The following is a 13,317-nucleotide window of genomic DNA, read 5'->3' as shown; positions in this document are numbered from 1 at the left end:
ATGAATTTACTTAGTCTCAAAGAGCCTTAGATAAGGTTTGTTTTCGAAGTAAAAGGTTTTATCTTTGGGGAAAGATACATTTTGAACTCGGGTTCGAACTAAGACTTTGAACTCGGGTTCGAACTAAGACCATCAAAAACCTTAGAAAAGGTATAATTTGATTGCTTGCTACATTACTCCGTTGACCAATGATATTTTTGATAAATGTTAAATGTACAGGTATAGGCTCGCCATCAGTTTAAATAAGTATCAGATGTTATTTTATTTTTAAAACTCTATCACAATTTAAGGAGGAGCTGCAATTCGAATAAATGAACCACACAAATAACTTGAGCTTCACGCCTGCCTCTTGGCCATTCTACAGGAAATCCAAATATAGCTCGTTAGATTCGACGCAATTAAAACTAATAGACAATTTTTTGAAATGACTCTTGTTTGACTACTGAATTAAATTATTATAGTTTTATTTAGTTGTTTACAAAAAAGAAATAAAATTTCCCACGGGTGGGTTTTTCATTTAAGTAAGTTAGTCTTAACCTGAATTTTACGTTGGAGGTCTATACTTTGGTGTCTTTGGATTGACGTGACTTGAATTGAATTGAAAGTGAAGCCAATGTAAAATTATATTTACACAGCTTCATGGATATACAAAATTGAAACTACTTAAAAAGGCTTTATAAAAACTACTCCCCAACTAGAAAAGATAATCGTGAATGGGTTTTGCAGTTTGGTTTTTAATGTTTATTTTTGCTGGTGCTCTGTTTTGATATAATAATGCTTTGGAGACAATTGATCTTGTCCCATTTACCACACCATTTAAAGTCACGTTTTAAAAAAAACTTGTTCAATTGTAAGAGCTTAAATGAAAAGTGCTCATAAAATACCTAGATGACATTTCCGATAGAAAACTTATACTTTATTTGGACCTATCGTGTATTTTCTTTTTTAAGAAATCTAATCCTGTGCTTTTTTGTTATTTGATAATTAAAAAACAAGTTAGCAACACTATGATATACTTTGTTGCTTTGTTATTAATTTAATAAAGATATCAAAATTTTCGCCCATATAATTTTCTTTTCCCATGAAAAACCAAGAAATCAAGATTAGGCACCTGAAGGTTCAACAAATTTCATAGAAAGGTGTTTTTGTTGCGGATAAAATTATATCGAACCAAAATGTTTTGAGCCAAATTTTTGGTCATTAAATATTCGACGTGAAAATTATTTTTTTTTCAGTTTTTTTGATTTACAAAAAACCGTTAGTGGGATTTTTTTCCCAAAAATATATTTATTTGATACCACTTTACAATATACCCTAATTTAATAAAAGGTGGCCTTATGATGTGTTGTTATTATTTTGATAATATACCGCTTTATTTGATGATGACAAATTCTCCAAGAGTAATTCTTGTCTTGAAAGAGTACTTTCTCAAATTAGACGTTCGGATTCGGCATATAAACTGAAGGTCCCCCCCATCCTTGCAAATACACACACACACAAGAATGATTGAGAGTTGTAAGTCACTAGGCAATGGTTCTCGACGGACTCTTGCGCAACCTAATTTATTTTTTAAAGCTTTCAAGATCGTCACCAAATAGCGGTTGAAAAGTTGAATTTGGTCGCCTTCATCAAGATTGAACCAAGGCCGGCTAGGGTATAGTTCTCTTCACTGATAAGTCCAGGTTTTGTCTACACCAGATGGACGTTCGAGAGTGTGGAGAAAATCACGTGGGAGATACAATTCGACAACAGTTGCCCAGCGGGAACATTTCTAGGGAGGTTTCTTCATGGTGTGAGCAGGAATTTCCGTGCTTGGAATAACTGGGCTGTGCATACTGGATTGATCGTTGAACTACCATTATTACATCACAAACATGTTGGAAGAATATGTCGTTCCTTTCACAAAATTTATTGGTGGAGATTTTGAAGCCTCACGTTGCTAGATGCATTGCGGACTACTTGGAAGAAGTAGAAATCGATGTGAAGGCTTGGCCTGCCATTATCCCGGACATGAATCCCATCGAACATATGCTGCTGGAAAAAATGATAAGAAAGCGCCCTGTTCTTTCCGAGACACTGTAAAGTGGGCTGAGATATGGTCTTTTTGAGGAACGTGATCGTAGAGAACCTTTTAAAATTATTACAAACATTTCAAGGTGCGCTACTTTTTTTGTAACTCAGTGTATAATACAAAATTTATTTCAAGTCGTAGTTCTTGAGATATTTCGTGTTAACCAAAATGTTCAATTTTTTTTTTAATTGTCATGTTAAACAAACCACCACTTCAATTTTCTTAAAAGTTCTTTCTGCATCTTTCTGCAATATTATTTGGATAACAAAATTTATTTGAAGTCGATATCTCTACTGGTTCTTGAGGTATGGACGACGACAAAAAACTTCCCGAAAGTACGGAGGTACAGACATACGAACGTACGTATACACGCACGGGCAGACATCTCTCTAAAAATCTCATATAGGAACCTTGAAACGTCCAGAAATGTCAAAAATTTTCAATTCGACAAGTTGGACCGATTACAATAACTTCTTATTGGAAGTTAAAAATAATATCTTTCCAAAATCCTTAAACCCTTGATGTTTGATGTTTACATGGCGAAAGCACGTATGTGAAAATTTTTGTCCCATTAATAAGAAAATAATATGATTTAATGAATTACTTTCATTAATTTCATAGTTTAAGCAACAAAAGGTTATTGTGTTTGTTTTCAAATTGTAAAAAAAAAAATGAAAAAACTTTTTGAAGTATTTATTATAATTTTGTAACATTTTGTTTTTTGACTTTAAATTCAATGTTATTGTAATCGATCTGTCTTGTTGAATTGAAAATGGTGCTTTTTTACGAACACTGTTTTTTTTTAAAAAGGACTTTCAAATGACTGAAGGTCTTAGTTGTATAAGTAGAATAAATTTCTGTTTTTGAGAGGCATCAAACGTATTACTGAAAGTCTTTTCCTCCAAATAAAATAAAGACCTTAAAATACGGCGGCTGCGGTTTCATGATCTAGATCTGCTTTTCTTACTATAAAATAAGTCCAATAACTTGGCTCTTCAATGGGTTAGCACGTAAAAATAGTCAAAACATCAGTCTTCGGTACGTGGACGATGAGATGCCACTTAAATTTGGGTATTCTTAATAAAATAGGGAAACCATACAAATAAAAAACAACGCAGTAATTTCAAAATAAGATCTTATGGAGTGAGGTGCACAGTCTATCGACCTTGTTCTCATAGAAAATCTGAAAATCTTCAACAATTTGTGTACTCGTAATATGGAAAGTAAAACAAATAAAAAATAAATTTAAACACAATAAATTTTATATAAAATTGAATGCACTTGAAAAGTAACTACTATTTCTTGGCTTGCAGTTGAATGCAATTGTATATTAACAAGGGTTAGACTTTTTTCCAAACAAGTGACGCATAATAAAATATTGGGATAGGAAGCTGTCGAAATATTTCAAACATTTCGTATTTTGGGCATAACACTTTTTAAATGATCTCTGATTAGAAATTTTGTTTGGAAATTTGTTTAGGACCATATTTATTTCTACACTTACTAAGGATGTATGTGGACTTTTTATAGATTTTAAGTTGGTCTGAATGTCTGTACCAATTTGCATCAATATTACATTTTTCATGAGGAGGATTTCTATTTTGATTTTGTTGTATAAGCAAGATTGTGTTGTTTCTTGATATTAAAGCTCAATTATAAGTCTTACGTTTTAATGTTATACGAGCTAAATACAAAAATAAATAAAAGAGTATGTATACTACATATTTCTTTACTTAAAGTGATTATGCTCACTATAAAAAGTTTAAACAGATCCTTAAACAAATATTGATAAGGTTTCTTGATTAAATCAAACTACAAGTTTGTTTCTGTATAATATCTTATGTTTTACAAAGTCTTAATAAAACCTTTTTTGAAGCTTTTAAGTTAAATGCTAAAACTATAATTTTTCATTTTGGATTTTTTGGGACTTTTTGTCTCTGTAACAACCCAATTTTCATTGGTACGTGAATTATTCCTTAGTTTGATGAATTTTATATCTATTTTGACTGGACTTTTATAATACTTTCAAATAAACTGAATTTAAATTATTTGATTTTTCGGAACCAATAAGAAATATTTTTTATTATAAAGTTTATAGAATTTGAAAATACCATACTGTATAATAAAGTTTATTTTTTGTTAAAACAAAATCTTCTCTTTTACTATTTCTTTAAAAATGTTATCAAGGTTTTTTTGTTAAGTTCTAATTATCATCATCTGGAACCAGAATATAATCCTCATCTTGACCGTATTGTTCACTTATTGCAGCATACTGTCGGTACAGTCTCTGTTTGCAGAATTCATAGAATTCTATTTCCCTCGTGAAATTCTTTTGCAGTAATTCCTTCACCTCCATGCTGGCCGATTTTTTAAATTTATTCCTATTTACTTTTGAAAGAATATCATGTCCAACTGAAAGCGAAAAAATAACTTTTTTTTACCGTGAAAAAATAAAAAAAACTCTTAAACTTACGGTAATACGCAGTTCTAGCATGTCTAAAGAACTTTGGAATATAAGCTTCCAGGACTGCCAGAGTGATGTTAGTATCTTCCCAGGTTCCCACAACTGCGTATTCTTTCTCTACTGTTCTCTTAGCTCTTTGAAGTGCACCTTTTGAGTTAAATGGTCTGATTCAAAAACATTTTCATATATTAGTCATACAAAGTCTGCTACAGTTCGGGTGGTAACTTACAAACATCTTTTCCTATTTTGACCGCAGAAGAACAACGTTTGACGACGATGATCCCCAGCGAGATTAGTTTTCTCTTCCTGTGGAAACTGACAATGAATGTCCCCAGTTTTGACACATGTGTCAAAGTCCATATTCATAAATGTTTCATCAGGCATAGATGGCGCTTTGTCACCTAATTTTCTCTTCAAATCCTCATAATACCAAGGTGCTCGAATATAATAATGCCAACTGATAATTCTTTCAATTGGATCTCGTACTAAATTAATATAAATTGGTCTTGGCATTTGCAATTTTGTAAAATTAACATATGCTATGTGCTGACTATATGCAAATGGTGGTGTTATGGAAGTTGTTATATTGATAGCAAATTCTTTTTGGGCGTGTTTATCAAGTATAATTGTTTCATGTGATTTTCCACTATCCCTTCGTGCAATGTAATTGTTTATCTTTCCAAGTTTATTCATTAGTACCATTAAAGATTGACTTCCTACTTTTGGTACTCGATTGAATAAAATAATATCAACTTGTGCTCTTTTTGTATTATTCAGATTATTGTCATCGTTTTGGATTTGTGTTTCTTTGAGTGTATTCTGTGAATTTTTTTTTATAAGTGAAACAAACTTCATTTTGTATGAAAAGGTGTTAAGATAGTCAACCTTTATGGTAGTTATGATTAAGTGTAGCTACATGACAAATAATATTATTTAGAGGAATGAGAGCAGTAGCGGAAGAGAAATAATTGAAAATCGATACTTGGAGATATTAGAAGTACTTCAAAAGTCATAAAAGTGGCGTAATTTCAAAAAAAAAACTGCAAGTAACATTAACTAACAAATGTGGCCTCCTAAATTCTAAAAAGTGCAACATCTCAAAACAATTTTCAAAGCACTAATCACTTTTTCCATCAGTCGTGTAGTCCTCTCTGAAGTTAAGATATGCTTGCATAAGTTTTTCCAATGAAAACTAATAGTTTTGTTTTTAATATTTGCACATTTATAGCCATTTTAAAATAGTTCTGTAGAAAAATCTAGATGGTTCGTTTATCCTTATATAGTACTTGAACGTTTTCAGCACTAAATTCGTAGAACCCTAGTATCCATCCTTAGGCTTCGCTCGTTCAATACTGACAACCAGTTCATTAACTAAAAGGAGTGATGGAAAGTTTAAGCCCGTTTGTTTGAAAAATTCCAAATCCTTGTCTATATGGCGAAAACTGCTAATTTTTTTTTAAAAATATGTATGTAGTGAAATTGTCCCTGCTCAAAAGTTTTCTTCGTAAAAATATTTCATTTTGAAGTCATTATATTTTTTTGTAGAAAATATTTCGTGGAAAAGAAGTATTCCGATATAAAAGAAGCTCTCCAGTAGATCCCTTACAGTTTACATCAAAATGTATGATATTTTCAATTAATTTGAATAAAACTATAACTAACATATTTAATCGACCTAAAACTGTGTGCCAAATTAAGATGATGTTCACGAAGTTCTAAAAACGCATAAAATAAGTTCTTCACTAAAGTTTAAATCTATTACAATTTTGCTTTCAAAGTGCATACCTAATTTTTCTGGATTTTTAATTTCGTATTGTTTGATATACGAAAAACAATTTTATTTTTTCAGTTAAATGTTAGAATATATTTTTAAAATAAATATTAGCAATAAATAAATGGCATAAGATCACTGGGCGTATAAAAAAGCACAACAATCAATAATTGAAATAAAATTAAGTCCAAATGTAAGAATAAGTTCACACAAATTTAAAAGCATATTGGATTTTGGATAACGAGTATATTGTTATATGTCAAAAAGTCTTATTTGTTTGAGTGAAAAATTGACATACTTCCATCAATTTTCTGTTCACATTTCTGTCTATTAACTTACTGCATAATAGTCACAATAAATACTATTGAAGAGCGACTTACGCTCTGTTTCGCAAAACACTTACTTCTTTGCAACTTTGCACTTTTAATATGCAAATTATGTTTCACTAAACGCAAAATTTGCAAAGAAGAAATTATTGAATTAAAAAGTTTTCCTCTTTCCAAAATACGTTTCACCAAACTCAAATTTTTTAGAGTGCAGCCTTTTTTGAAAAGTGAAAAGTGATTAGCAGAAATGGATATCAAAACTTCACTGGCATAATCAGTTTTGTTTTGCTAAAATTTGTTAGTCTAAAGCATATATCCAAAATCCAACATGCTGGAAAATAATTGCGATCTTTAGTCTTGGGATGAAAACAGCTAAGGTTTTTTGACAGTAAATGAGTCACAATCGTCCATCTGTGTATTTTGATAATCGTTTTTATGTTAAGTAACTTCCACAACAAAAATGTTTGAGTGTTCAATTCGAAGTTTGAAGCTTAATATGGCTAGAGTAACTAGAAGCTTGAAAAATGGTATAACATCTTTAATGTTCTAGTGGTTTCCTTCCAAAAATAATGTATTAAAAAAAATTAGTAAGAACTGAAAAAGAAGAAACTAAATTTGGTAATATCTGAAAAAAAAACAATATTTCATTGAAAGTTAACTGAAAACCTACTGTATGAAGATAAAAAGTTTCAAGCTGTAAACCTGATTGACAATTACATGTTCTTATTGGTTTCCATGTCTGTTTTTTATAATAAATGTCTTTAATCTTCATAAATTCAGGTTACAAAAGTACGTTTATTTTCTTTTTACTGAAAAAAGAGACAATTTGGACAAACTTGTTCCATTTTTGCAATTGTACGGTCTCTAAATTTTAAATGATAGTTGATAAATACTTAGACGTCATATTTGGAAGCTGGGAAGTCACCGTTTAATTCATTACTTATATTACCATACACAAATTTTGAAGTCGATTGTGATAGCAAAAATACCCTCAAAATAACCTTAGCCGATTCTATCCATGTTTTGATTGTTCTCTTATTTCAAAGTAACAGCAAGATATTGTTTGTACAATCTTTGTTTACAAAATTGGTAGAATTCAATTTCATTTGTCATATTTCGACTAAGTAAATCTCTTATCTCTTGAGTTACTGGTGGCCTTGCTGTATTCTTATTAACTTTTCCCAAGGAATGTTGACTCTCTGCAAAAAGAAAGAGAGACATAATTTCTAGTATTTAAAGAAACTACTTCAATCTTGACTCTAAACTTACTTTGATAAACATCTAAGGCCTGAGTGAAAAACCTCGGAACATATTTTTCCAAGACCGTAAGTGTAATATTAGTGTCCTCCCATGAGCCAATAACAGCATACTCTTTCTCCACTGTCCTTTTCGCAATTTGTAAGGCATGGAACGAGTTGAACGGTCTAATGCACACATTTCGTGCAGCACAAATATTGCTTGAAATCGTTACTACATGATGATTTTAATCTTGATATACTCACAAACAGACAGCGTCATCTTGTCCACAAAAGAACAGCATTTGGCGTCTGTGATCTCCTAGATTTCTGATACTGTTTTGCTCAAAAATACATTCAGGATCATGATTTCGTAAGCAGGTTGCAAAATCCTTCCCAAGCCATTCAGCAGACGGTTGTATTGTATTGGGGAAGTGCTTTTTCCGATCGGCTATATACCATGGAGCTCGTATGTAATAAAACCAACTAGCAAGTCTTTCGATAGGATCTCGAACAAGATTGATATAAATTGGCCTTGGAAAATCGAGTTGGGTGAAATTTATATAAGCAATGTGCTTGGAATACGCCGCTGGCTCAGCTAATTCCATTATCTCGTCAGCTATTTGATAAGCTCTTCCCGATGTAACTAGAATTGTTTCCATTTCACGGGGTTTATCTCTCACCGATATGTATCCATTGATTTTTGCCAAACGTTTCATCAATTCCATCAGGCTTTGACTGCCAACTTTGGGGACACGATTAAAGAATAATATATCTACTTCGGCCTTAGGTGTGTTGTTGTATTTCTCAGGACTAAGAGTTTCAATCTGTTTTCGTATACAAAAGGTTTGACACAATTTTTACATACGACTCGTACCATAAGCGAAGACCTATGATTTTATTTTTGATTTTGATTGAATTCATTTATTGCTCATTTTTACATTTATTGGTTTGAAGCTCAGATGAATATGTTGAACTAGTAACCATTTGGAAGGAGTTTTTTTTACAAAAAGTTTTTAATTAAATGTAGCTTATAAATGGTTATTAACATGCCTAAAGGGTTTCACATTAAACATTTAACATAATAAATCAGTTAGTAACAAAAACTTGTCTTCCAAAACAGCTTTCCATAAAATACATACAGTCTTACCTCCTTATGTTAAAGCTTTTACAAAACTTATTTCAGTATTGATCATATTTTCTTACAAATTACTTATGCTTAATTTTATGGATTGCATTTCCAAGCCTTTTCAAATCCTAGTTTTTGACCGTTCCTTATGCGTAAGCCTTTTTTTAGAGCTCCATACCTGAGTTTTTGACATCTTATTTTTTTCATTTTTGATTTAACTTGTAGACCATCGATCACCTTCACCATTTTTGTGTTGAGTTCGTTAAAATACTTACCAAAATTGTCCCCAAAATAATTATGTACATTTACACTCATCACAAAAAACATAACTTAAGACTTTCAAGATGGTTCCTAAACCTCTTTCTCGTATGAACAGAACTTGATAAATTATAGAAAATTTCCAAATGCTCGAACCAATTTATGTTTTAAGATTCAAAATTTTAGAACAAGGAAGATTCCTTGATAAGAATTTAAGTTCAAGAAGTTATTCCGATGGTAAGTTTAAAGAAAGGTATAGTACGTATAGCGTAGCGTAGATATTTAAGCTTTTCAATGGTTCTTTTGAAAAAGCTATGGTATGAATGGAGAGAAACGGTAGCCGATTAGCATTTCAAAAAAAGGCAAACATGTATTTCAATATACATTTTGATTTTAATTTCCAAAAAAAGTAAGCATTTAAAGATGAAGAAACACACTTATAAGTCCGTAGAAAATATTTATAAAGCGATAGAATAAAATAAGATATGAAATATCAATCACCAGCGAAAATTCGGCTACCAGTGCAACATTTCCTCGTATGCTTAAGACCAATGTATCAAATGAAATTTGATGAATTCCCCAGAATGAAAATATGTTCTTGATAAAAGTATTGAATGAGACACACATACCTGTCCAGTGCTTTTAAGATATTGATATGTTCCATGGAGTGTGTTGATGTCATTCCCACTTCCTGAAAATTTTAATAAAGAATTAATTGTATAATTTTATAGGAAAAAATAGAACTTAAATACTAATTCATTAAAAATAAGTCATTTTTATGTTCATAAAATTTAACTTAAGCTTAAGAACAATGTTTTATTTAAGTGCATTAAGTTTAAAATCTAACGTTTTTTTGTTCTTTACCTTTTCGCAACTTTTGGTATACTTTTAGGACGTTCTTATTTTTTGTAAAATAAAACTGCCACTTGATTCTTTCTAAAAATGTTTAACTGTCCTGATTTAACTCGAAACTGAAAAACTGTATATAAGCCATTTAAAACATAACACCAGGTATGCATGTTAATCAATATTTATCAAGAATATAAGCCCTCATAATAAATTCAAAATTTTTAAGTCATAACATTAACAGAAAATTATGCAGTTTTGTACATATTTTGTTTTCCCCTTAAGTTAGGTAATTGTTTACAAAGGTACATAACCGATAGGAAAATTCTATACACAAACTAAGAAACGATTAAGCTTTGTGTTGAAGCTGAAATGAAAAGTTTGTCTTTAACCTTTAACCATTCATACTTATGGGCAGTATACAGTCAAAATCATTTAAGCGAATACAATTTTTTTCTGGTGTTTTGTTACAAAAAATTTTAAGAAGAAGAAAAAATAACTTTCAGAACAACAATTATATTACATACAGAATAATATTAAAAAATAGACTTTTTTGATATCTGGTACATTTTTTAGAAAATTTTATTTGACGTTTCTTAGAAAAAATACAAATTATACAAAATTCAATCCAAGATTTTGACCTTTTGCTCCAAATTTGTATAAAAAGTTGAGAATGTAAAATAATAAAATTTAAAAAAATACTTGAAAGCTCATACTGGGCCAAAAGTTTGAAATGGAAAACAAATGTAATTGAATCGGTGGTCTATATCCCAGGGTTAGTCGGGAGAAGTATTTTTAAACTACATACAAAATGAAAAATAGAAAATTCCGACAAAACATATATTTTTCTGATACAACATTTCTTAAATCTAAAAATTTGTTCTTGAGTGATATTTTCTAATAAAGTACTTTCGGAAGTTCTCAAAATAAATAAAAAAAAACAATGGGTATTTAATTTTTATTTTAGATAGTTGAAAACCACGTAATCTACACTTTTTACTTTTAAGTGTTCTCATCTTCGGACTGAACAACTTTTTAAGGCCATTATTACGAAAAGCACATCGAACGTTTGACTGAAAGCGAACGTTTTTAAAATCACTCATTTCGCGAATCCCATTTCAATATTTACTTCAGAAACCAAATTTTTAGAAAAAAAGATGTTGACCTATTTGCAAGTTGAAATTCACACAAATCTTAACTTTGCCATATATATAAGATTTTTCAAACGTTCCCATTAAATCGAACTTTCAATTCACTTGTTGTAATAAGGGCCTAAATCTCATATATTAAATTTGTGTCAGGTGTTTGTAAAATTAGGGCCTAGTGTTTTACAGTTCTCAACCATTCCTGTGTACGATTCATGTCAGGAATGTAGGGGACCCCAGTTTATTTGTTGAATCCGAACTGCTAATTTAAGTGGCACAGGCAGGAATTGAACTGAAGACTTCTAGCATGACAATCCTACGCATCAAGAGTGTATAGAAACTAAATGGCAAGAATTTCAAGGATTGCATTCGTACAACATTTTGAACTCAACACTTTGATGAAACATGACATTACGATAGTAGAGTAGTCGAAAAAGTTGATCCCATGATACCGTTTGTACATCTGTCTGTTTGTCCTCGCCCCTACAAACCAAGTTCTTTCGTTGATTGAGTTCAAGCTTAGAAATTAAATTTTTGGGCAGATTCCCTAAGGCGTTTTTCATTTTTTAAACGAAAAATAACAGTAGGTTATTTGGTTTTTAGTCAAAAACTGAAAATTCGAATTTTGTCCAAACCGAACATGCTTCTATTAAATTGTCTATGGTTTTTTAACTTGGCTTTCTTTTAATATAAAAAAAAAATTGTATTGTATTTCGGTCCGATTTGTTGAATTGAAAATTTTGACATATCTCTACGTTCCAAAGGCCCTAGAGTCGAAATAAATGATTTTTAGAGAGATGTCTGTGCGTGTGTGTGTACGTACGTTTGTACGTTCGCGACATTTTTTCGTCGTCCATAAATCAAGAACCAGTAGAGATATCTACTTCAAATACATTTTTGTATGCAGATAATAATGCAGTAAGATCCAGAAAGGGCTCTCAAGAAAATTGAGCAGGTGGTTTTTTTACCATAGCTGTTTAAAAAATGGTGAACATTTCGGTTTATCCTAAATATCCCACGAACTAATAACGTAAGAGATTTGAACAAAAATCCAATCAACGGTTGTTTTTTATAAATCTTAAAAAAAATTAAACTTTTAAAAAATTTGTCACCTCAAAAATTTTACGAATAAAAAATAATGTTTCGTTCAACGAAAAATAACGTTTTTAACATCTGGTAAAATTTTGAGCAAAATCAAGTTTTACAAAAAATAAAATCCGAAAAAAAGCAATACTCAAAGTTGGTAAAAATTAAATTTTGACTCAAATATCATTTTAAAATTTTCAAATTATGGCTTCCAACTAATTTTAACTTATAAGAAATACTTTTTTTTAACATTCAAACAAATTTCGAGAGAAATCGAATTGACCGTTTTATGTTTACAAAAATAAAAATCTAAAAAAAATTAATAAAAGTTGGTAAAAATTGATTTTCGACTCAAACAACTTTTCAAAACTTTGAGACATTGGCTTCAAACCAATTTTATCTTATAAGAATTTTTTTTTTAAATTTGAGAAAAATCGAATTGACAGTTTTTTTACAAAAAGTTAAAAGCCTAAAAAAAATAACAAGAGTTGGTAAAATTAGATTTTCGACTCAAATATCTTTTCAAAAATTTCAGATTATGGCTTCCAACTAATTTTTACTTATAACAAATATTCGGAAAAATTTCTTTTCAAAATTTAAAAATATTGGCTTTAAACTATTTTTACCTCACACAAAATATTGTTTTCGACATTCAGTCAATAGACAGTTTTTTCATACAAAAATAAAATCTACAAACAAATTTAAATAACTCAACTGACTCCCATTTTTTAACAAAACACGAAAAACCTTTAAACCATTTAAGAAAGACAAATCGACAGACGGGATGGAAAGTTATCAGTCTTGGTAGCATTCCAGCCTCTTTGTTTGTTTTTAAATTTTCTCAAGAACTAATAAACCGATTTCAATCATTTTTCTGCACAAGCTATTAGAATATCTTAGTAATGTTTGATAATAAAAAATGTGTTATTTTTGAAATTTTGAAAGAAATATTAATTTTTTTTAAATGCGATATCTTAAACATTGTT

General features: G+C 30.3%; 1 protein-coding gene across 5 annotated transcripts in view; it reads right to left on the bottom strand.

The window, feature by feature from the left end:
- LOC129946264 (heparan sulfate 2-O-sulfotransferase pipe) overlaps positions 1–13,317 on the bottom strand; it is a 163,072-nt gene that overhangs the window by 22,062 nt on the left and 127,693 nt on the right. For 2 of the 5 annotated variants that reach the window (XM_056056393.1, XM_056056392.1), the window contains exon 3: positions 9,884–9,945. In XM_056056393.1, the coding sequence (XP_055912368.1) occupies positions 9,884–9,945 (62 nt within the window). Of the gene's footprint in view, positions 1–4,021; positions 4,484–4,544; positions 4,700–4,764; positions 5,355–6,916; positions 7,832–7,901; positions 8,057–8,134; positions 8,695–9,883; positions 9,946–13,317 lie in introns of those variants that run through there. The other 3 variants (XM_056056395.1, XM_056056391.1, XM_056056394.1) reach the window with 3 other exon arrangements.

This window comes from Eupeodes corollae, chromosome 2, assembly GCF_945859685.1.
Source record: "Eupeodes corollae chromosome 2, idEupCoro1.1, whole genome shotgun sequence".
NCBI lineage: Eukaryota > Metazoa > Arthropoda > Insecta > Diptera > Syrphidae > Eupeodes > Eupeodes corollae.
The sequence above is the reverse complement of the archived record's forward strand: the minus strand, read 5'-3'. Positions and strand labels throughout refer to the sequence as shown.